We start from the raw sequence: 21,835 nt of genomic DNA on the forward strand, positions 1-21,835 counted from the left end.
ACCTTAATGGCAACAGTCTCACTACCCGATGGCAGATGTGATCTTTCCTACACAGCTGCCCCATGCGGGCTTCAATGAGCAGCTTCCCTGCAGGGAAAGAGCTGGAGACCAGGCTGAAACACTGGGTGTTGCTTGTTCACCTCTCAGTTATGGGTTGAATGCACAGGCAAAAGTGAGGAGGAGGCTGTTCACACTCTTCCTTGAGCCAAAGGGGTTAGTACTAGCTTACTTGGTCAATAAAAAATGCATAGTGCAATCAATTCTAGTTTTAAATAAAGCTGAAGGCTTCATTGATTGTAGTGGATTTTTTGTTCATTTTCCTTTTAAGCAATCACAGCAGCCAACTGTAAAGTTACAGATTCCTCACCAGTTTCAGCAACTGATAGCACCCATCTCTTAGAAAAATTTGAGAAATTTGGCACTTCATCCCTGAGAAGTACCAAGGCAGACATTCCAACACTGTCTTAATCTCTCTTAATTTTCCCACATCTCCAAATGGGAAAAGTACAAATTCGGGAAACAGATACGTTAGAGGGAGGCTTCCTCTTGCTCTGTGATGCATGGCAGATGAATTACCACCTGAACTGTGACAATTCAGTGTTTTCCAAAGTTTATGAGCAACTAATGCATGAGGAAAACAGTGGAGAAATAGAGAGACCAAAAATACTATAAAAATGCAGTTTTAAGGTGACTTTGTTCTAAAACTGCATATTTCTTGAGAGTCAGTGCCATCCAAGGAAGATTTTGAATGTCAAAACAAGTCCTTGACCTATTTTTTTTCTGTAAATAGAATTACAGATACCTGTGAAAGCCCTGCAACTGTTTAGCCTTAAAATTCAGCTTTCTGTGCTCATTTGTAGTGGTTACTGAAAATGAAACTTGCCTTTCTCTAGTATAAAGAAGAGCCCAAGGCAGCGCACCAGAGAAGTGTTTTAATGGGCTTTAATGGGACAGAATGAGCAAAGATTTACGCATTGCCTTTACAATACAAATAGGCGAAAGAAGAAAAGAAGCAAGCGAAATCAACAGATATGATAAAATGTATGAAAAGTGAAGACCGTCTGAGTTTGAAGGTGCTACTCGAAGCAGCCACTTCACAGTAGCTATGCCTGGTTTGAAAAAAAAATTATCAGTCATTATAGTCAAATCCACCCAAGCAAGAAAACACAGCTTGTCATAGAATATCAACCACACTAAAAAATTGTAATAAAAAAAGGAAGATTATTTTGAACACAAAAAACAAGGGAATGGCCTCAGTGGACTCAGATGCTCGTATTCTTTTTCTTTCAGTATTAAATATGCAAGTTTCTATCCTGTTAAATCCAAACAGCAGCACTGAACCAGCTACTAAGTAGAAAATTGGTTCTATCTCAGATGAAAACAGCATGTATTAGAGGAGTTCTTAAGAAAACTTTTGGAAAAAAAAAGAAAAAAAAATACAAAAAATGCCCCCAAGAACAATTCTTCACAGTACATTTAAACCTGTTCAAAAATAACCCAGTACACAATAATTTAACATCAGAAAATTAGTAATGTCTTGTTTCCAAGTGTCTTGCTGAATGTCAAATGAGATCCAAGTGCTAGCCTCTTGTAACACACCTGAAGAGATTTGTCCTCCATTTATAAGCTCGCACTTCTGACTCAGACATATCCTTCTCCCTCTCCCTCTCTAATCAGCCAGCTACAGGCATAATCCTACCACTCATCCCATCTGAAAGACACGGACTTGCAGCCTCATGGTGGGTCTTCAGCAGGTACCCAGAGACAGTGCTCTGATTTCACCCAAGAACACTTGTTCCACTTCTACCATCTGCCTTGGGGACATTACTACCTACTTCTTCAGCATATCTATTTATCCTATGCCTCCCTGAGACCTCTCTGTGTTTGAGGGTACATAACACATCCTGAGGTGGCAAATAATTCATCATAAAATGTATCTTACATGTGATCACATTTTTAGCCCAAAATATTTCCTACTTCCTTTTAAGAAGGGAAAATATGGGTCCATAAAAATTATTAAAAATTAGGTAGAAAAATCACCATACTGCCTTTTCTGAGTACTTTATTTCTGAAACAAGATTAATAAAATCCCTTTCTTTTTTGAGAGATAGCATAAGCAAGCACAACAGCAACAAGATTTATACAATATTCTTTTAGCGCAACAAATCTTTCTAGCCAATTATCTTGCTTTCCTTGTTTTTTTTACAAAATTTAAAATTAACACTCCTATCACTTCTACTAGTCTTTTATGTAACTCACCATTTAATGCCATCGTGCAACCATAAAAATTGGTTTCTACCTTCTCTTTCGAATTAAACTAATGGCAAAATAGCCATGCAGAATAAAGTGGAACCCATCTACGGCTTTGTTAGTCACAGCCACAGCAGAATGCATGCTTATTCATATTTAGCCTCACAGGGTTCAAGAACAATGGCACATGTTGGCTCATATTTGGCATTTGGTTAAATTGCTGAGTACTTTTTTTTCACAGCTGGCATGAAGTGCCCACCTGCCTAATTATTTACATATAACTTCAATCCTCCTCCATCTCTTTCCTCTGTAAAAGTTCATAACAAACTCCAAAGGCTGGGAACAGTGTGACTAATCAGAGATTACCATCAAAGGGCCAGGCAGGGCACAAACTGAGACTACTGACAGAGTCATTGCCTGAGTGAAAGTCATTTAATATATAAAAACAATTACTTTAAACAAAGTAGGAACAGCTGCTGAAGGGGGATAAATAAAATCCTCAATATGTTTAATTGTCATGAACAGTTCAGTTAAAGTCAGACTTCAAAACAGGTCAGTGGGTTGCTTTTTTATTTACTGGAAAGCTGTGAAAGAGAGGCAGATATCATCTAATACAATTGCTTCTCTTTATAAACTGCATCACACAAATTCCAATAAAATATCAATAAGGATAGGAAAAAATGTAGCAAAAAAAAAAAAAAAAAATTCCTTGATATTTTGCCTGACAGTCTAACAATTGATTTGATATTCCACAATGAAAAAATTGTGGAGAAAGCAAGTAACAAGTAGCTAAATTATTGGCTGGAATATGTTAAGTGCAAACACATTTGTTTAAGAACAGGAGAAAGTGGCTTAGTTCTGTTTTCTGAAAAAGAAAATCAAGGCAGAGTCCCAAAACCAAACTCAGAACTAAAAAAAATTGTTGCAAACTACAGACCTACAATGGAGCTTATGACCAGTGAATTTCATAGAAAAATAAATAAAAACATATTCCTATCATTTATTCAATCTTTGCTCTGAAACCCACCCCAGCTTTTCTTCCAAATTCAAGATTTTCTGTCAAGGGCACCTCAATGTTCCTGTAATGGCACATTCTGAAATCTGTTTCATATGGAGCCCCTCAAACCAGTTCAACTAACAAGTTGGCATGACTTTGGTCAGTTACTTTATCATTCTATTCTACACTGCATTCTAATTTCTTAAACTAGAATTCAATGTCAGTGAGGCAGGGAATTTTTCAGAAAAAAAATTAAGAAGGGAAAACTATAGAAAGTATTCTGTCAGCCTATACGTTTTCACAACAAGAGATGTGATTTAATACCAAATACCAATTTAGTATTCTGGTGAAAAGATTTAAAAAAAAAAAATCATAGACAAAGCAGTAACCACATGTTTTCCTAAGAGGTAAGCACAAAATAAAGCATCAAGCATTAGCCAATTTATCCTCATTTTCCCAGGGCAGTGCCAGTAAACATCCGTAACCTTTACCTTTTCCCTCACTCAAATTTCTCTGGACATCAATAAGGGGCTATAAAGTAATTTATTAAAATACTTAACCTATCCTTGATGTATAACCTCTCTTAACAAAATGTTGAAAATGTATCTACTCTCCCTGGTAGGTTACTTTAAAAGCCCTTTAAAGAGATTTTTTTGAGCTGCTTCAGGGCCAATGATGGTTTCAGAAATTAATCCCCATGGCTGAGACCAAAGCAAAAGTAAAAATTTTTGGTTTAGTAAACCATATTAGTTTGATCTCTAAAGCAATCTGAATTTGCTGACCTTAGGGTGAAACATAATAGATCCAACAGACCACAGTGCTTTTGACACATACCTGTAATATTACATTAATGATACTGCAGCCATGAAAGAGGTGAGGGTTGCAGGAAATGCAGTGAACAGAAGTGTCTGCTTTTAGAGTCTTTTAATCAGTCAGATTGCTATAACTCTACAGATAATCACACTGGAGGATGCTATGAGAGCATATGTACAGGGTAAGTGGAAATATAGCAAATTATATCTACAGAAGGTGAGGGAGTACAGCAAGGCCTACATAGTCACAATTCAGAAAAAATCTCACTCTTCACATCATAATTTGGCATCTGTGCTAATCTAGTCCTTATTTTGAACATGCAAATTGACAGATGCAAACAACAAAGGCAAGAATTATTTCAATGTTTTGTAGATTTTGAGCTATCATTAAAATCTTGCCAATAGTGAAAAGATTAGCTAGAAAAGTTACTAAAGCACTTCATCAAAATCTATGCTTTTATTTTGTCATCTTAGATTTTGGTAATTTGAAGAGAGCATAAGGAGAGGAAGTAAATAAATTATATGCATAATCTATATACAGTCTCATGGTAAAAGTTACATTAAAAGTTTTTATTTACTTTTCAATAGAATATTGAATATTTCAGCCAGTAGCTGTTATGAATAAACATTAAACTCTAGAAAGAACTAGAGAACTCAGAACAAAACAAAAACCCACAATAACAACCAAAAAAAACCCCAAAACTGAAACAAAAAACCCAACCAAACAAAAAACCCCCACAAAAATAAAAACAAACCAACCACCAAACATGTGTAAATACATATATATCAAAAATGCAGGAATAAACATATTAAGGTTTTGGCTTAGAGATTGTCAATACTGTTTATCTGCTCCATTGACTGTACTTTCTAAATTAAGCAGCTACATTAACCTTCCTGTAATTAGGAAGGTAACTCTAGCCAAAATTGGACTCACAGGCAACTTTAACAACAAAGCCTTACATTACTCAAGCATATGTGATTTTGTAGTTTCCATTTATAAGTAAAGGGAATACTTCACCATTCAGTATAGTGCAACTGTTTTCAAAGCTAAACTAATTGCACAGTTACTGCTTGGCCTTTGATGTACATGGTTCTCCTTCCATGGTCAAAAATCCCAACATTGATGGCAAAGAGACTTATCTAGGCCAGCAGAATTATTCATCCAACTGGAATGCAGCACGACATATGTCCGTATAGACAGACAGATAAGGAATTAAATGTGTGTAATGCTCTTCAAAATATTTATCTTATAGCTGACACAGATACAAGAGGTACAGACAAAAATTAAATGCATCTTGTGTTAGCTGCAGACACAAGGGACATAACAGAGCTGAAGTAGACAGAGAGTATTTGGAGAGGATATCAGGGCACAGGAAGTAAAGATAAACTATACATCAGAGCAGACAAGTAGTCTGTGCAGCTTTGGGGTGAAAAGAGAGTACTGTTTGGGTTAGCTTTAATGCTAGTCAGTATCTTTACCTTCTGAATGAAGTGCTATGTAATACTTACATTAACATTACTCTAGGTTTAGATCATCTTGGACCAGAACTGAACTATGCAGGCACTCAATATTGCTTATAAAGGACACATAACCTCTGCAAGGAGCTGGTGGCTTGAATTTAACACAAAAGTCAAGATTTGGAGAGCCAACAGGGACATAATTACAGATAGTGACTTTAGCACAACACGAGCTTAATTCTTTGGGATATTTTGTAAACTTCACAGAGGGGGAAAAATGGGAAATGAGCAAAAGGAAAAGTAAGTTTAAACAGAAACAAAACAAGAAACAATGAAGTGGCTTTGCAGGCATTTATAGGAAGTTTCTTTCAAGCATAAAGGGCAGCTTGGGAGAAACTGATATAAAAAGTTGAAAGTATGGGAGCAGAAACTAGCAAGATCTGAGGCAGGAAATGGCCTCTTGAGGGAAGAAAAAAAAAAAAAAAAAAAAGCCAAATAAAAATCACTGAAGACAGGTTTTGAAGTACCTTGAAAGTGAAAGGGAAAGTTTAGGTGTGAAATCCAATGAAAGAGAAGACAAAAGAAGAACCTGAGCAAGAGACAAGTCAGTTGAAAAAGTGGAAAATTCTCCCTATAGGACATCTCTAGATTCTACGAGTGGAGCCAAGCTGCAACTGGAAAGGTTACAGAAATACATTAGTGTAACAAGGGGGAATTTCATGTAATGGGTTAAAAATTACAGAAATATAAAATCCCTTTGTATTCAGATTTTGCAAGACTAAAACTGAGACCCTACTCCTGGTTCTAAGATCCATCACATCACAGAAAATGTTTAGAGTTCAGTCCTCAATGGCATAGAATAATGTTTATTCACAGCAGCTTAGAGTGAGCAAGAGGTCAAAAGTTGTAAATCACAGCTTTAAAGCTGTGATTTAGCCATACTGAGCTAACAAAACAACTATGAACACATATGAGTGACACAGGACAGAATTTAGACCCCTTAGGACACAAGGAGAAACAGAATAGCAGGTTATGGACAAAGAAAGGTGGCTAAATTTGTGCATGAAACTTCCAAGAAGGAACTGAGCACAGGAGAAGAAAAGGTGACTGTGGAAGACATACTGTGCAGAAGCAACAAAGGAAAAGCTTTAAGAAATACATTCACATCAATACTTAAATAGACCAAGTGTTACAAACACAAGAAACTAAGAGACTTTATCACAACACATTGACAGATAGACCACAGATAAAAAGAAAGGAAGCTTTTTCAGAATTGCTGTCTAATGCTATGCTCATCCACCGCTCAGTACTCCTGCCATTTCTTCAACAAGTTCCAGAATCACAGATTAGTGCCATGTAACCACAGAGCATTTATGTCTGAAATCTCAGATACTTCAGAGGCAGTGTGGTTATTGCTCTGGCTATGAATGCTATGAATCTGAGATGACATAAGGGGAGTGAAGTAAAAATAAACAGTAGTTGTCATAGTAGTAGTACTTTTAATACTATATTGATTATTATCATTAATTCAACCATGCCAACTGGGGTTTAAGTGATGCAATGGTACAATACGAAACCAGTATTTCCTAAAGCATGAACTAATCTGAGATTTAAGAACCAACCACAGCATGAAAAGACTGCAGCCTTACATAATAGCAATGCTATTATATGGCATATAGAAATTCAGCCATATTTTACAGCAAAGAGCATAGATTTTCCTAGTGACTCATAAGGATCCTTCAGTACCTCCCCTGGCTTCACACCTATTAAGGGACAATTGGTAAACTGCAGCTGAAAACAGGAAAAATAGTGAATGCTGTTTAAAGTCAGGACTGAAAAGATGTCTGTTCTCTGCTCTGGTTTCAGAAGGCTACAGCAACATTTGTCAGTTGTACAGTAACTGCATCTTCCCTCACCCCCCACCATTCCCTTCAAGTTGATCACAGGAATTGGGACCAACTGCTGAAAAGGAACTGCTGTGCTGTCCCAGTATGAGCAGAATACTGCATGTATTTGACCAATTCTCCCTGAACAAGATAATCTTAGATATATTTTGCAATAGCAGTAATCAAACTGAAAGAACCAGATTAATCAATTAAAGCTAATCTTTTTGTGGAATAAAAAAAGACAGAACAATCATTAAATTGTACTTGTGAAGTATTACTCAATTTCTAGAGATAGTAACATGAGAAATGCTAGAGAAATATTTGGTTTGACTTTTAAGTATATTCCACAATGCTTAAGGCTACTGGAAAAATATTTACTCAGCTGCTGTACATGAACAGCATCCACCAATCTCTGAGTGAGCCAATTAACCATGATCACTTGTAGTGCTGACAGGCGCCACAATGATTGGAATTTATGTTCCCTAACTGAAATAAAAATATAGACTGGGAAAAAAATATAATTCTAACTTCTTTCAAAGATACTGTACAATAAGAAACAGGTAATATTCAAAGACCTATTGGTACTTTTGTCCTGTCTTATGAACAAATTGATCACAGAATTCCTGTCATTTGAAAAAGAATTAAACCAATCTGCATAATGTGCATATACTTTCCAAAAATTTCCACTGCTTGCACGCTGAATCCACACAACTTTTTAGGAAACCTCATAAATTCTCGAGTATGGGCCAAAGTTCATCCCTCATGATCTTCCTTTCATTCAGGAAGCTTTTTCCAGAAGGATGCTGTGGGAGATGGTGTCAAGTATTTTACTGAAGTTGAGATAGAACACAGCCTTTCCCTCGTACTAAGCTGGTTAGTTTGTCATACAAGGAGATTAGATTGGTCAAGCTGGACCTTACTTTCACAAGTCCATGTTGGCTGGACTTGATACCCAGGTAGTCCTGAGTGTGCCACGTAATGGCACTTAGCTGCATTTTACGTGGCTGTTGCACATGCATAGCAGGGATTAGCTCTAAAAGAAAGATTCAAAAATCCTTAGACTTAGTATTATAAACCTAAATACTCGACTGATCCAGACACTTGTTTATAATGTTTACTCAGGATGCAGATGCCTGAAGAGATCACAAGCTCTAGGAAAATGTATCTTAATTATGGGGTGACTATAGAATCTAAAATGTTGTCTAGATCTTGCTAAATAGTGAAAGCCAAAATACAAAAGACTTCAAAAACAAGCTCTAATGAATGTCATCCATAGACCTCAAATACAAAAGTGGAAGTTTATCAAATAGCAAAACAGACAATTAAAGTTTATCAAATAGGAAAATAGACAATTAAAAAACCAAATCTGTTTCTTCTCATAGCACACCTTCTTCTCTAAAGCTTTCAGACAAATATCCTCGATATGCTGCTTCAGCATCACTGTCAGAAAAAATACCCTCTATGTCATGCTATATTGTGTCCAAACTTGATAGTTAAAAGACATCATTTGCCAGAGTGAATTAACGTATCTGGCATATGAGTAATCCAGTGGTGATTGGAAATCACAGAAAATGTATTCTCTTAGTACATAATAAAATTAGGGGCCAAAGATGGCCCTTGAAATGGAAGCAAATTTTGGATTATTATTTAAAAATCTCAATTATTGACTCCAGGGAAAGTGCCTTCCTAATGAAATCAACAGCTCACATAAACGGAACTTACAGGGTAAAATTTGTTATTATATATTTTGCTGAGACTGTTGTTCCCCAGAATAAAAACTTCTTTTTGGAAACCTTAATCAAAGTATTTTCAAGTATATGGTTTTACTTATTTTTACAAAGGTTTGATCTCTGTACTGAGGTTAGATGCTCATACAAACTATGTTCTTGAAGTGCAAAGCCAGTGAAAGCAATTGCCCTCTTATGAGGGCCACGGTAGTTTAAGAAATTAATTTAAATTGCTAAGTAGCTTTCTTTCCATTTCTAAAAAGCATAGAATAGTTTCTAAAGTTCTGTAACTTAGTAACATTTACCTTATTACCCTTTGTGTCATGCTTCATTATTTTTTTCTTTAAAGAGAAATCAGAAGGTTGGAGAGAAACACCCATTATTAACTATCAGGATCCCACTCTCCAGTGAAGTAATATACCTTTTCAGTGGGATGCCAATCCTTACCTTGCACTATAAGCTAGCATGGCTGGATTTTACTAGCAGCATGTCAGGGACACCACCACCCAGGTCTAGCACAGCTCTAGCAGACGTGGAGAGACCCCTAAACAACTGACATGCAATAGTTCCACGGCTGATACTCCCAGGCCCTGGAAGGAAGCTGTGGGCACATGAGGTCAAGGTTCCTAACTGAACTATAGCTGCAAGACTGCCCAGTGGCTGCAGAGACAAGAGAAGGGCATGGGAGGTGGAGCAGGGTTATTCTGCAAAGCCAGCCATGTGCTGGCTCTCTCAAACTCAAAAACCGCAGCTGTAAGCATTTCTCATGTTCCATTCCAGCATGTGCAATGCCTACTGGCCACAGGCTGAAGAGTTTACATAGGTTACTGGAAAAAGAAGTCTCTACCACTTGCTAGAGCCTCCTTACACATTTTCACAATTTGCTTCCACAGTAAGCTCCCTCAGAAGAGGATTAGACAGAGAGAAGCAAAAGAGAAAGACTGCAGAAGGGAGACAGACAAAACAAAGACACCACTTACACCGGACATGGAAGCTGGAAAATTTTCCCCACCCAGCCACCTCCTGGCCTGAGACATGGACTTCCCTGCCACAGCCCAGGTAATGACAGCCCTCAGCTGGTTAGACCATTATGCTAGAATGAATGCCCTTTGCCACAGACCTGCATCTTTTCCCACAGTATCTAAGTACCACTGGATTTTCTTGCTTGGCTTCCTAACACTGGAAGTTGCTGTTCTCCACCCCACATGATGACATACATCTAAACCACAAGATCCTTAATAATGGATGATTACTGCACTCTCTGGAAATTCTCAGAAGCCCTCTGCACTGGCATACTCCAGCTTCTAAACAAAACTTTTCTCTGCCTTGCAAATTCAGTACTTTCAGCAATTCTGTAGGGAGGAAGTAAAGGAGGTAAACTCAAAATCACCTGAGGACAAGAGCCCTTAGTCCTGGGCAGAAGTCATGCCAAAAGGCCTTTCTAAAGACTCCACAATTTCATACAACATATAATCTAAGAGAATTAAGACAATACCACATCCTCAACTTCCTCATAAGTGATGTCACTTCAGTGTTGGTACTAAACAGATAGGTCAGATCTCAACAGACATACCACAGACTAGTGAGACACATTGTTTAACTTCTAAGGAACCAGTCATGTATACACACACACTGATAAGGACACAGAAAACTAAATGGAACAAGGACAAAAAACTCAAATTTTGCTTTCTATGACTTTGAATTAAAACCAAACAAACAATAGATCACTGAAAATAGTTTTGTTCAAATACTGTGTCAATTGTTATTCTTCTTAGGCTCTGAAGAGATAAACCAGATATACACAAATATTGTGGAAATGTTCAATGCAAACTAAAACAAGGAGCTGATAACTGATTCAATGTACTCTGTGTGACCTCACTTTTTAAAAGAAAAACTGTATTTTTAAAATTACAACAATTTCAAAAAGAGAGACTAAATGTACCTCTGCAATAACTACAATCATATCCAACAGCAGAAGAATACACATAAAGCAATAAAAAATTTTTGAAGGGGATTAGAATTGTTTCACAATATTAACCCATAACAACATGCAATGTTATTTTGTGTCAATAGTCAAAACTTACCATATTGATTGGGTCAACTGGACCGATGCTGTTAACATAGACATCTGTTTCAATTACCGTAGTTCTCACTAAACAAAATAGTAACCATAACAGTTACATATTTAAGTAACTCTGTGCATTGTAAGTGCAATTTAATTTATTTAGCTAAAAACAGTGTATCTGGTATACTTTTATTAGATAGAGAATAATTACATTTCTGGTTTGTTCATTTTGTGAAGGATGATATATGACTTGTCTCTCTTATTTCATATGACTTTTTAGAATTATCAACTTGAAATTTTTCGTTCATAATGCAATCTCCACCTGTGGTTTTTGATCAATATAAGACAGAAAAAAGGAAAAAAAAGGAAAAGTGAATTAAAAAAAAAAAAAAAGAAAACAAACAACAAAACTCTCTTCCAAAATAAAAATACAGTCCTAAGAAGAAAATAAGTTTGGAACATTTTTTTCATACACCAAACCATGAGGTCTGGGACAAATGCGTTTATCAGCTGCAAGGAATCAATATGAAGTGCCTTTATCAATTTCTACTGAGAATATGTAACAGATAAAAAATAACTTTTCACCACAGGTTTCCTCAATTCATAAAGCTATAGCACACCTAGGGATTACTAATGTTCTTTCATTACCTGGATTAATACACTGGTTAAAACACCAAATTAAAAGCTTGTCAATAAAAATAATTTAAGAGCAAACTTATTTTTCTTTAAAAACAGGGTAAACACTCTCACTGTGTAGAAAAAGACCAAAAACTTTTAAAAACATATTCCATTACAGAATATACTCTCTACTCTGTGCATTTTCAGAAGGACACAAAGTCTGAGAGTGTCCATAAAAGGGATGCCTGAAGTACAGGAAGCTCTGATAATTCATTTTTTAACTCCTAACTGGTGTATACGGGGAAAAAAGGGCACAAATGAAAGAGGAGAGGATGAATTTTTATTTCATCCTTTTACCAAGCATCTTCTTCTAGTTTGTGCTGGAGAACCAGAATGTGGACACAGAGGCTATATGTCCTTGTGGCCACTGAAATGAGGGATAATAATCATAGAGCTCTCCTAATCTTTTTATGGTATGATACGATAAAATAAGCATCTCTTTCAATCTGCAGATAAAAAAAAGTGGGAAGGTACAAACAAAAAGGTATTTTGACTTTTATGGGAGAGGGATCCTAGGTCTTCAGATTTAATTTTTTTATACAGCAAAATTTCAGAGATTGACAAGGGTTAACAACAAACCTAATTTCTGAAAATTCTAACACACATACAGAAAGAAAGACTGTAACATTGACATCCTTGTCAGATAAAATGACATGCAAGATGCATTTCCTAAATATCCCAAGATACCTTTTCCCTGTCAAGCTCACTTGGGAGGAAATTTGCCTTGATTCCAAATGTGGTTAATAATGTGAACATAAACCTGACAGAAATACACACTAGTGAGGCTGAAACAAAGGATTTTCTCTATGACCACAGAGCACAGAGTCATTTGACCACCATCCTGTGATCATGCTTCAGGGAAAGTTTAAACAGATTCTGGAAACCAATTTCTTTCCTGGGGAAAAAAAAATAAGTACTTCCTCCAATGATACTTATGGGTCCCTTCCAACTCAAAATATTCTGTAATTCTGTTATTCTTTGATTCTAAGCTGCAAAGGTTTCCAGTTTCTGCAGAGCTCATAAAGAAAGGTAGACAGCACAAGAACTCATACACACAGACTGAAATATCAGAGTAAGAAAAGAGTTTATCATGCATGTATATAATCATATATATAACGTAATCTTTTTATATATATCACATTCTGCAAACAGATATCCTCTTCCTTTAATTTGCAATCCTATTTATAACAGCAGCCCCACTGCTAGACCAGAACACAAGGAGGTGGATCAAAGTATATCTTGCCTTATCCCTCAAGTAATATTGAATACTTCATTGAAATACAACTCACAGGATTCTTTCCCCTCCTTCTCCTTTTTTCCCCCTCTCAATTCCAGTTATACTGAAGGAGCTAAATACTCTGCAGATGCAACCACTCCATTTCCAACAGTCTTTGCATTCATCTGCCAGTTTTACTACAAAAATGAATTGCTAAAATAATTCAAATATCAATTAATTACTCTAGATTGGAAATTTCCTGTGAAACCACACTATCGATATCTCAGCCACTGGCATCCCTTATTAATAGCTAAATTTCAAGTTCTGTCAGCGACACAATTTTTAATGAGGGCTGTGCCAATTTTAAGAAATTCTAACTTGCATCATGTAGTACTTCATCTGCCACAAGGGCTTTCCTGTAGTGAGCCACTCAGTTCACTTTGCCTTTTCCATACTGCTCTGAATAAGATTATTAGAAGTATTAAGAGCCACTGAACAGTTTAAAAATCTGCCTCTGTTGAAATTATTTTAATTGACATAAATGATCCAGAGAGACCAACTCAATTCAAGAGGACTGGAAGAAGCTTATTTTATTACCTTATTTCTTCTGTATGGTACAGAGAAATGTACTTCTGAATTAGAAGGCTTAATTAACACTTGTGTTCTTGAATTAGAAGTGATAACAGTTCATGAAAATGACAAACGCTGCAGGAAAATACCTTTTTGATACTTTGAGAAGAACAAATTGAGGTTTTCCAACCCTGATTGCTTTCTATTTTACTTTAAAACTTGGTATCAGCCCTGAAAACACAAGTAGGAAGAAGGCTATTTAACACATTCTGCATGAAGTGCAGAGCAGCAGTGCTCCAAACAAGGGGAGAAAGGTCTTGAACACTTTAAATATTTAATTGAAAGACAGTATGATGCAGGCTAGAGTAAAGCAAGAAGGTGAGAGGACAAGACAGTGCATATTCAAGAGGAAGGGGGAGACAGAGAAAGAAGAGCACAAAGGAGCAGCTGACCACAAGGTCAGCTTCTAAGGTAGCTAAAGCACACAGGGAACCTGTTTGGTAAGCCAAATCTAGAGAGATATAATCACTTTTGATTTCCTGCTTTGACTTGTTTTTTTCACTAGACTAGACTTCATCTGGTTATAAAAATTATGAAAAAAAAAGATTATTCCTGGTAAGAAAAATCACAGTGATAAAAATCTATCCCAGTCATTGACAAATTATTTTAGTAATTGCCCCTGATATTCAAAGTGCCTGGTTTTTAGCCTATATTTTTGCAGGCTCAATTTCCAGCTTTTAATATTTGATACATCTCTTCTTGCTACACTTAAGAGCTCTTCTTATCAGCTATTCTCATTCTATAAACACCTATCTCCTGACACAAATAATTATCATTATTGTAAAAGTCTAAAACATTGCACTTTTTATTGCTTAATTCTGCTATGTTCATTCCTCCAATCCATTACTTCAAATACATTCACCTAAAGCAGGGTAGTCCATCTAAATTCACTAACCCAATAGTTTACCACAATTACCTAATTTTCTAATAAAGGTCAAAGTCACATGACCTTTGTTTTTAATTAATGCTTCTTATGCCCTTTAACTAAGACCATTGTTGTAACTTCACCCAGGCTTATTTTCTTTGAGCATGTTTTCTATAACTCTTCATTACTTGCCTAAAGAGGCATCCCCTTTAGTGATAAAGCAGCTATTCATCAAATAAATTGGGTGACTACCACATTCAGAAATAACAGAGTCCTTCAATTTGTAATAGCTTTTAATGGAATAATACAATTATCACAATGAGCTATCTAAGATTATTACTGACATGGCTACTTATATTGAAAATTCAGCCTCAAGTGTCTATAGCAGGCTTCCAGGTCAACCTCTGAAGAATTTTTTCAAAGTGATTTTGATGAAAGCAGAGCCCTGTTCTCTAAACTTTTTACCCTTCTATTTAAAATAAATCTGTCTTTTGCAGATACTCCTACCCCATCACCTTTATTATTTCCATGATTCTCTATGCAGTGCACATGTCCAATACCTTCAACATTCCCTGAATATCTGTGCCTACATTTTGCTCTTGTATTTTGATTTTCTTCAATTCTTGGATAAAATTCTTAAACCCAAAACACATCTCCCTCTAACTTTCCTTGATATTTTTCTACTTGTTTTGCTGCCTGGAATAAAACTGAAAACCTTTCCAAACAGTGTTAAAATGAGAATGTTAAAGCAAGTCCTAAATGGAAAGCACTCACAGTGGCACAATATGGCAATATGTACATGTGATACAGTATTTCTACATTTTTATAAGGTTATTTAACTTGTATATTTAACAAATATTGTCCAATTAGAAAAACAGTTGATTAGGTAATTTCTTCTGTGTTCTGCCTCATTGGAGCCCCCCATGATCCTTTAGCCCTCCACTTATTGTGTTTACAATGTGTGGTGCAAAACAAAGTGTCCTCGCTAGACTAATAAATAGAATTTCAAGAATGTACTAGTAAGAGTTTGTTAAAAGATGGGAGAAGTCAGGAAAAGTACTAGAAGTTATAACTACATATTAACAGTCTGTGAAGTTACAAATATATGAGAAATATATAAAAATCTAAAAATTTTTAGGCATCACTTAGAGCATATTACTATTCTGCCTATATCATAATTTCATCACTGCTACACTACGAGCACCTGTTCAACAGATTACTTTCCAATACATTTATTTTTGAGAATTAGCACTTCTGATTGAAAATTCTGTATTTTCCATGTATTCTTTTTATCTCTTAGAACATGACTATTCATATTAGTGCACTTGAAAGATGTAAATATTTACCCATGCCCTGCTTATAGGGCAGTAACAACTATACAATTTTTTCCAGGTATCCAATTTTTCTACGTCCATGAGCAGTTATCCTTAAATTCCCACCATTCTTAAAATTTCCATCAATGATGATTTGTCTTAAACTGTTAATTGAAAACACCCACTGAAGTTGTAGATATGTGATGACTGTTTCCTATTCTTAATTAAATTACCAGGTAGCGCAGTTTTGTTTCACACATACACACATCACTGCTGGAAAAAATTATCCGTACATTGATAGAATAATATTAATATATCAGTATCCTTAGGATGAGAGGTGAAAAATGAGAAGACAGAATTCTTTCCTTTAAAAAGGGAAGTTCAAAAATAATAGCTACTTTGATGCAGGACTAGAGCTGAAATAGTGTGTTTATAAAATCATGCACCCAGAAGGTAATGTTACAGTGAGAATAATATTGCTTTATTGGTATATCAACACTCCAAGGTTGTATCTGTAATCAAACATATTTACACCATAGATAGGAGACTTTATCTGATAACTTCTATTACTTCATACTGAGTAGAAGAATGCCAGAACATTTATGTTCCAAACACATCAAGCCTACTACATAAACTGAGTTAAAGACTAGTAAGATTACTAAACATAGCCAAGGGTAGGAGTTAAGTAATTCCTACAACTCATGGATATTTGAATGAGAAAAAAAGAAAAATGGCAGAGTGGTATTCCCTTATTAAATTTCAGTATTGCCTCCAAATTCCCATTTTCATTTGGCTCTCCTTTAACATCTCCCTCAACTAATTGCGTGTTTAACAATGAAACTCTTATCTCACTCTGAGACATTGAAATTCTGTGTCAACACCATGAAAAAAACTTAATTCTGTTCTGAGATTCAAACCCAAAAAGTCCAAGTTCAAAACAAAAAGTGTTGCTATTGCAAATGAGCTTTGTAATTCAATCATAAGAACATCCTGTGGGATTCTAATGGTTTGAAAGATAATGAAAATTCCAGTTCAATAATCTTGTTGTACAAAAACTGACATACACTCTGAAGAAAGGAATCTGACACCAGATTTTAACCACATATTTTAAGCAGATTAAGATGAATAAACTAAAGCCTGATTTTTTTTTTTTGTTTGTCAAATAGATGCTGCAGCTCCCAAACAACTGGACAGAATGCAGTGCTTTCACCTGAAGTCAGAAATTTCATCTTACGTTGTCCAAAATTTCTTCCTTGTGGCAGAATCATACTTAACATTTGTTCTCTTCAAAACAAAGTGAATACTCCCAGATGTTTCCTTTTTTCATTACTCTGGCTGATTATTCATGGACTTTATGTTCTTGTATAGTGGACGGATGTTGGCCCCAGATAGCAAAGGTCATATTGCTACAGAACTTTTGAGAATAGGTACATTTATGTGAGAGAAGCTGGAAGTAAGTGTCTTTGTTTGGGAACTGATATTTTGAATCCAAAAAGCTGTACATTGACTTACTCACAAAAAGACAGTTTTTGTCCTATCAAGACTCAGAATATAACCAGAAGAATGAAGGTAAGAATTACATCAAAATTCTTCCATGCGCATCTAAATGCATTTGACATGTCAGAATAATTTCCTCTTCTGTATTTGTTCCATTTACTTGTAAGCATCATGGGGAGAGAAGAGAAAAATAATTCTCTATTCTTTCATCCCCACCTACAAGCTAATCATTAGAAGGAATCATAGAAGAGACAGATTTCCTCACAATCACTTTTCTGTCATTGCATCAAATGGGGAAAAACAAACAGTAAGCTAAACATTTGTCACACACTGAGAATTTAAGGGAAAACATGCTGGAGGACTTTTCATGTTGTCTAAATGTTTTTAGTAATTCAATTAAATGAACATGAAAGAAAAGACTTAAACCAAACTTCATGAGATCCACATGTGATTATATTTTGACAGGGAGAGAATTATTGCCTTTCAACATCTCTAAGATAACAGTCACCAATAAAACAGAACTAAGAAGTTTGGGAAAGAAAACAATTTGTCAGAAGCTTTCAAAAGAAGATGCATAATTTGAGATTGTGTCATTTTCTTCCCCTTCAAAAATGAAGCAAGTCTAGATTGTGGTGCTGTTTACAGACTTACATGGCATTCCTTTGATAGGGAATGCCAGGTACATCACAAATACTTATGTTCTCCACCTCTTCCTTCACATTTCAGGAAACAAACTCAGAGCAAATATATTGTTTTTCTTATTTGATCCTGCATGGAATGAGATGGCAAGGTTTCATGTACTAATATTTTAAAAACAAGATTCTTCCAAATATTTATGCTTAATATTTCTATGCAATATAAATATTTCTATATTTAATATTTATTATATATGTATGTTTTTAATATAATATTTATTTATATTTGATGCTTTGACTATTGAAAGACAAAATTGCCTTCCTACCAGCTGCAGTTTTTCTTCCTATATTCCACTAAAAAAAAGGGTCCTAAGTTATATTTTTAGACTCTTGAAATTTTTTTCAAAATCTTAGCTAAGGGAAGAAGACAATTGAGTTGAGTTATATTTGCTCAAAATAGACCAAATGAATTTCCTACAGTAAGAATAAAATGTCTAGGGATAACTCTTTAATTAAGTCTTAAAGACTTAAGATCCATTTTTGAAATGACCATGGCTGGCTTATATCTACAGCTCTTTCTGACAGAAGGTCTTTGTTAAACAAAGAAAATTATAATTGCTTTTTAGTGATTTATTACAGATTGCTCACTGTCCCCCAAAACCAGTACCTTCCATAAGAAAAAAAAGATTATAAATAGAACATGAAGTCTAATCTTGCATAGAACATTTTTTACTAGTTCCAGAAAATGACTGTACTTTATTACTCTTATATATAGCTTGCTATATTGAGTTTCAAATATTGCAATAAGCACAGTTTTGCCATCTTTGTCAAAATGCACACCATCTCTAGTTCACATTTTCTATTACACAGAATCATTTTTTGAGCTTACCCCCAATATCTGGCCGAAGCTTGTTGTCATATCCTTGAAGTAAGGAATCCAGTATGTGAGTTACATCACCACCATGGATCTTTGGTGCAAGGACCCATGTTTTATTCACTGTTAGATCTTCATCGTCCTCATCATCTGCTTTATCAGCTCTATGTCGTGTGATTAAAAACAAAACAAAACAAAACAAAACAAAACAAAAAAAAAAAAAAAAAGATTGGAAAAAACACAAGACACAGTGAAACTGAATACACAAGAGTTGGAGAAGGAAGAGATAAAATACTGAACACTGTTTACAATAGTTTGTGCAAACACAAATGCATTCTGGTGCCAAAAGAAAGAAGCAGACCCTTATTTACAATATATATATATATATATTTACCAACATTTTGTTTTATGGTGTTAGGGAGTATTAAGTTTTAATAGAGGCATTTACACATCACCCATATAAAAAATCTCAAGCCATGAGTCAAACCCACAAAAGCAGCAGCAAGCATCATCTTATCATCAACAGTTTCCTGTTTTAAAACAAAAGTGGAATTCCAAAGCTTTTCCCTACACGCATTTTTTTTTTCAAGCAATGCTGCTAATATATCTAAGAGATGCTTATTCTTCATAATAGCATACCTATTGTATGCTACTTAAAAGAGCATTAACAGAATCTCCTTCCTAGTAGCCTCTGTTACATGATGTAAAACAGTAAGACTTGAATACTTATTAAACTCCATTCACATTTTAGGCAAGTAAATATTACATCCATGTGCTACAACTAAGCATCAGCAGAAGCAGAAGCTGCAGACATATGCCAATTAAGTATCTCTATGTATATATACATGGTATAGTTAACTGAAAGGAATGGTACACCATTTTCAGACCATTTTTTAGCTACCTATTTTATCAAGATGAAACAACTGTACAAGAAAAATAATTACACATTCATTTATTACCTATCTTTTAATTAGATAAGCAGAAATAGATTGTTAATCCCTAGATCATTTAAAAAATATTGCAGTACCTTGGCTGCATCTGCAAATTCACTCGGATATCACCAAAAGGTCAAAGAATGCCTGAAAGTAGTTTTCTTTCCATTTCAATCAAATGAGTATGGACTTCAGTACTCCTCCAGTGCTAAAAACTGCAATCTATATTACTCATCCAGTTTATTTCAAGGAAATGTTATGGGCTTGAGGTCAAGTAAAGTGCATGACTGATAGCAGTAACTAACAGTCACACAACATACCTTCACAAAGGGGCACTGGCTAGCAATTATAGAAAATATGCAGCCCCTATAAATCAGATCCAATGTTAACAAAAGTGCAATATTTCAGCAAAAGAAAGGAATTAAATTGCTATCCTTGTGCCAATTCACATTGTACACCAAAACTAAAAATGTTACTGCTTTATTAAGGGCTTCTAAATTGCACAGACATATGCTGCCCTCGAAACTAAGAGTGGAAATTTTCAGCAAATTTACTACAGGAAAGAAGACCACCAGTATGTTCCATGTGAAGAAAGGACAGAAAAAGTCAGGAAAGGACAGAGTGAGAGAAGGCATGCCTGCCTTTTATTGCAGCTATTTGTGGGAATGCCTCAAACCAGTCTGCGATAGAAAAGCCTTGCATCACCTCTTGGATAACACTAGCAAGTCTCACTGAAAATAAAAACTGTCATGGCTGTGGAAACTCTCAGTGGTTTTGGCATGCCTGCTTAATTTGGGAAGTGAAACCTTGCCACAGCTCAATAGGTTTCCAGAGGATGAACAAAAGGCACTGCTCAGATATCAGAGCTTGCATACCTAGCTTGCTGCAAAGTTGAGTCTATTATAGCAGAAAGTAATACCCAGTCTAAATACAAGGCTCACTGACAGCTTCCCTGTAACAGCCTGAAAAGTGCTTTCATTCTTTTAAATTGAAATGCAGCATAAAATACTTAATCTTTACTGCACTACATAGAGAAATGTCAGATATTAAATATTTAACATTTCCCATTAGCAGGATCCCACTAATGGGAGCACTAAAACTAGGAAGCTAAGTTTTGTAAATGTACACTCTTTCTCCCTCAGAGCTACCTAGTTCTTTAATATGTTGTTGCCACACAGCTTTTTTTTTACTATTATTATATCTATTTATGATCTGCTTGCACTTTTTGGCATCTAATTACATTATAAATTAGCTTACAGTTGCTCAGAGTGCAGAGGCAATCCCAGCCTTTTCCCAGAGGCACCAAGATGATGAGAAGTTAAAAGTTAATTTATAAGTAGCTCTCTAAGGAAAGACATATAACCACCACAAAACTGACCTTCTTCTTTTTGTCTTCCATCCCATAAACAGTAGAAGGTATAGTGAAAATAACAGAGCTCCTTATCAGGGCACCTGATTCTCTGGGTCAGCCCAGTTATTTGCAGAAAATTTGAAGCGATTATGACACTAATTTGTTCCACTTGAATATTTTTTCCACAATGCTATTAAGAACAGCAGAGATTTATCCAAAATGGAAAGTACAAGAGGTCATGCCATGACCACGTAAACCAAATAAGAGTTACAACCACAACACCTCAACTCACAGCCACTTGAATATCTTGACATTTCAAAGAGTCCTTAATTTTGTTTATAGATTCATAGGACAAATCACACTGGAAAGAAATCATGAGAGGTCTCTTTAGTCCAGCCTCCTGAAAAAGCAGGGCTTGCTCTGAGGTCACAGCAGGTTGCTCATGGCTTGATCAGGCTGGTTATTGCAGACATCCAAAAATGGAAGCTGCACAACCTCTCTGAGCAACCTGATCTCCACTTGGCTCTTTTCTATGATTTACTATATTTAAATAAACTGGAAATTTACAAGAAGAAAAAATTGCAAATAAAAACAGATTTCATATTTTTTCTTTCCATTTTTTCACTTTCTTTCTTATTTAATTGGAGGA

At 35.5% G+C, this 21,835-nt stretch overlaps 1 protein-coding gene across 1 annotated transcript in view; it reads right to left on the bottom strand.

The window, feature by feature from the left end:
• The window catches only part of GABRG1 (gamma-aminobutyric acid type A receptor subunit gamma1), a 57,631-nt gene that overhangs the window by 21,825 nt on the left and 13,971 nt on the right, over window positions 1–21,835 (bottom strand). The window contains exons 2-3 of the mRNA XM_021524837.3: window positions 18,919–19,067; window positions 11,215–11,282 (exon numbers count right to left, since the gene is read on the bottom strand). Coding sequence (XP_021380512.1) covers window positions 11,215–11,282; window positions 18,919–19,067 — 217 coding nt within the window. The remainder of the gene's footprint in view (window positions 1–11,214; window positions 11,283–18,918; window positions 19,068–21,835) is intronic.

Source organism: Lonchura striata, chromosome 4 (assembly GCF_046129695.1).
Source record: "Lonchura striata isolate bLonStr1 chromosome 4, bLonStr1.mat, whole genome shotgun sequence".
Taxonomy (NCBI): domain Eukaryota; kingdom Metazoa; phylum Chordata; class Aves; order Passeriformes; family Estrildidae; genus Lonchura; species Lonchura striata.